Source organism: Helobdella robusta (assembly GCF_000326865.2).
Source record: "Helobdella robusta unplaced genomic scaffold HELROscaffold_464, whole genome shotgun sequence".
Lineage (NCBI taxonomy): Eukaryota > Metazoa > Annelida > Clitellata > Rhynchobdellida > Glossiphoniidae > Helobdella > Helobdella robusta.
In genome coordinates, this window is record NW_008705155.1 from 4424 (window position 1) to 7757 (window position 3334).

Sequence of the window (3334 nt, forward strand, 5' to 3'; positions counted from 1 at the left end):
ATACATACATACAAACACACATACATACACACATACATGTGTATTTACACATGCATACATATATACACATGCATACATACAAACAAACAAACATTCATACATACATGCATATATAAGATGCTCAGAGCATTGGGTTGAGCAAATTTAATATACATATGCACCGAAGTAACTACCAAATATTTGTATTGTTTATTATTCAAATTATTCTAATTTCAGTTAAAGAAATTATGAATAATAATAATAATACAAATAATAATAAAATAATTAATAATATTAACATACTTAATTTATTCACAAAATATATATTCATTATATAATAACGTAAAAATATTTGTATATAATATCCCCAGAATAATTAATATAAATTATTATTATTTATCATAACTATAATTATTATTTATTGTTATTTTTTTTATTATTATTGTTGTTAATATACTTGAATGGATGGTCGAACTTATAACGGTAAGGAATATATTTTCATAGTGATGTTAATTTTATTCGATTCAACAGTATAATTCTTGTATCGTTTTGGGGTTTGGGGAGTATTTTTGTGGTACTGTCGGTATTTGGTCGGTTTTCAGTCGGTTATTGGCCGGTTTTCAGTCGGTATTTGGTCGGTTTCCAGTTAGTGTTTTGACGGTTTTTAACCTGTATTTGGTTGGTTTTTTTGTCTAAATGTATATCGGTCATTGGCCGATTAATTACGGTTATTGGTTGGTCGGTTATTCGTCGGTATGTTGTCGGTATATATTTTTTTCGTATTTTTTTGGTATTTGGATATATATTTTTTTTTATACTCTTAACATTCTAAATAGAATCAAACCTCATCATCAATCTTTTTAAACACCATTTAACGTGATTTCGAGTGTTGTACGTTTCTATGTATGCCTGTATGTATGTTTGTTTGTATGTTTGTATATGTGTTGGTTTGTTTGTTTGTGTGTGTGTATGTGTGTATGTGTGTGTGTGTGGATGTGTGAAGTGTTTATAGAAGCCATTAGGCGTAAAATCATTCGGCTGTGAGATTTTATTAAAAAAAATGTTTTTCAAATTTCTCTTTGCAAAATTGATTATCCTTATTATTATTATTGTTGATGTTGTTATTGTTGATGTTGTTGATGTTGTTGTTGTTGTTGTTGTTGTTGACGTTATCACATTAGGTGCTGGTAAATTTTTTATCCATCGAACGCGCGATAAAAAAATATTTAGAATATAATATAGCGAATGAAGGAATACACGAGTGAATGAATGAATAAATACATGGATGAATGAAAGGATAAACAACAGTACAAGTTCAAGTATATACTTACGGTACTTTATGTTTGTATGTATGCCTCTTTTGTATGTATGTATGTATGTATGTATGTGTACGTATCTATGTTTGCACGTATTTTTGTATATGTGCGTATGCGTGTATACACATACGTGTTAATTTCTGTGTACAGATGACTGGACAGCACTAACAAAAACTCATTACCAAACACGGCATTCATGCTGTGAGAGCAAACATACACACACACACACACACACACACACACACACACACACACACACACACACACACACACACACACGTACATACACACATACATACACACACACATACACACACACATACACACACATACAACAATCGATATAGTGTTAGTAAATCAAGCGTTCACTCGCTGATAGTAAATGAATGATCACGGAGTTAAGGTTCAATTGTTGGTGTTGTTTGTTGCTAACAATGACAACAGCAACATCAACAACAACAACAACAACATCATCAACAGCAGCAACAACACCAGCAACAACAACAACAACAACATCAACAACATCAACAACAACAGCAACAACAACAACAGCAACAACAACAGCAACAACAACAACATCAACAACAACATCGCAATTAAACACAATCGGAAACTCTTTAACCATTACGAGGCGATTTAAGGGTGTGATCGTTATCATCATCGTCATCATCATCACCACCACCACCCCCACCATCATCATCATCATCATTAGCATCATTATCATCACCAGCATCAAAACAACATCATCATCATCATAGTCATTGCCGACAATTTCAATCTGGACATCTTTTCAATAATCATTTCGTTATTATTATCGCCCACTTTATTATTATTATTGTTGTTGTTGTTATTATTATTATTATTATTGTTGTTGTTGTTAGTGCAGTTATTATTACTGTTATTGTTGCTATTGATGCTTTCTTTCTAGTAATTTCATTTTGAACATTTTAAAATTTACAGGCCTAGGAACAATAGTTTTGTTTTGGCGTTCAGAAATATATTTGTTGTTGTTGTTGTTGTTGCTGTTGTCGTCGTTGTTGTTGTTGCTGTTGCTGTTGATGTTGTTGATGTTGCTGCTGTTGTTGTCGTTGTTAAAGTTGTTAAAGTTGTTGTTGTTGAAGTTGTTGTTGTTGTTGATGTTGTTTTTGTTGTTGATGTTGTTGTTGTTGTTAATGTTGTTGTAGTTGTTTAGGTTTTTTGTAGTTGTCGATTTCCTTGGTTGTTCCATCTCTATATTTTTGTCTTCACTTGGCGTATGCTTCTGTTTATTCTTTGCTAATTTCTCCATTAATTTCTCATCTATGTTTACTATCTATGTTTATGGTTATTCTTTGTTTATTATTATTATTGTTTATTACTCATTCATGTTTACTATCTATGTTTATGTTTATTCTTTGCTCATGTTTTTTTTAATTTATTCTCTATTTCCGTTTCTGTTTATTCTTTGCTTTTACACCATCAGTGCGGAAATTTTAAATTGATACCAAAGTTGATATTGTACCCGCTGCTTCGTTATTATTATTAGTTATTATTATTATTATCATTATTATTGTTGTTGTTGTTGTTGTTTTTGTTGCGTAAGTACGGTCTGGCCATTCGCAACCTTTTAAAATTGAAGCCTTACTACGTAAGATATAGCACTCAAAAACCTGATGAGAGTTGCTTGTTGATGCTGTTGTTGTTGATGTTGTTGTTGATGTTGTTGATTTTGATGTTGTTGTTGATGTTGTTGTTGATGTTGTTGCTGTTGTTGTTGTTGATGTTGATGTTGTTGTTGATGTTGTTGCTGTTGTTGTTGATGTTGTTGTTGATGTTGTTGCTGTTGTTGTTGATGTTGTTGATGTTAATGTTGTTGTTGTTGATGGTAGTGATGTTGTTAATGGTTATGACGTCATTAGCTTCAATAATAATTTTATTATTGTTACCATTTTTTCGTGGTTTTAATTATTACTTAAGGATATTTAAATCATTATTATTTTTATTGTTATTATTGTTATTATTATTATTATTATTATTATTATTATTGTTGTTGTGTGTAT

The 3334-nt window shown here is 30.7% G+C and overlaps 1 protein-coding gene across 1 annotated transcript; it reads right to left on the minus strand.

The window, feature by feature from the left end:
* Positions 1–2202: 2202 nt before the first annotated feature.
* Positions 2203–3114, minus strand: HELRODRAFT_184430 (hypothetical protein; the record flags this gene model as incomplete). Its single annotated transcript, XM_009026360.1, has 2 exons — positions 2203–2603; positions 2945–3114. Coding segments are annotated over 2 exons (571 nt in total), but the record flags the coding sequence as incomplete, so codon positions are not given.
* Between the last annotated feature and the right edge of the window lie 220 nt (positions 3115–3334).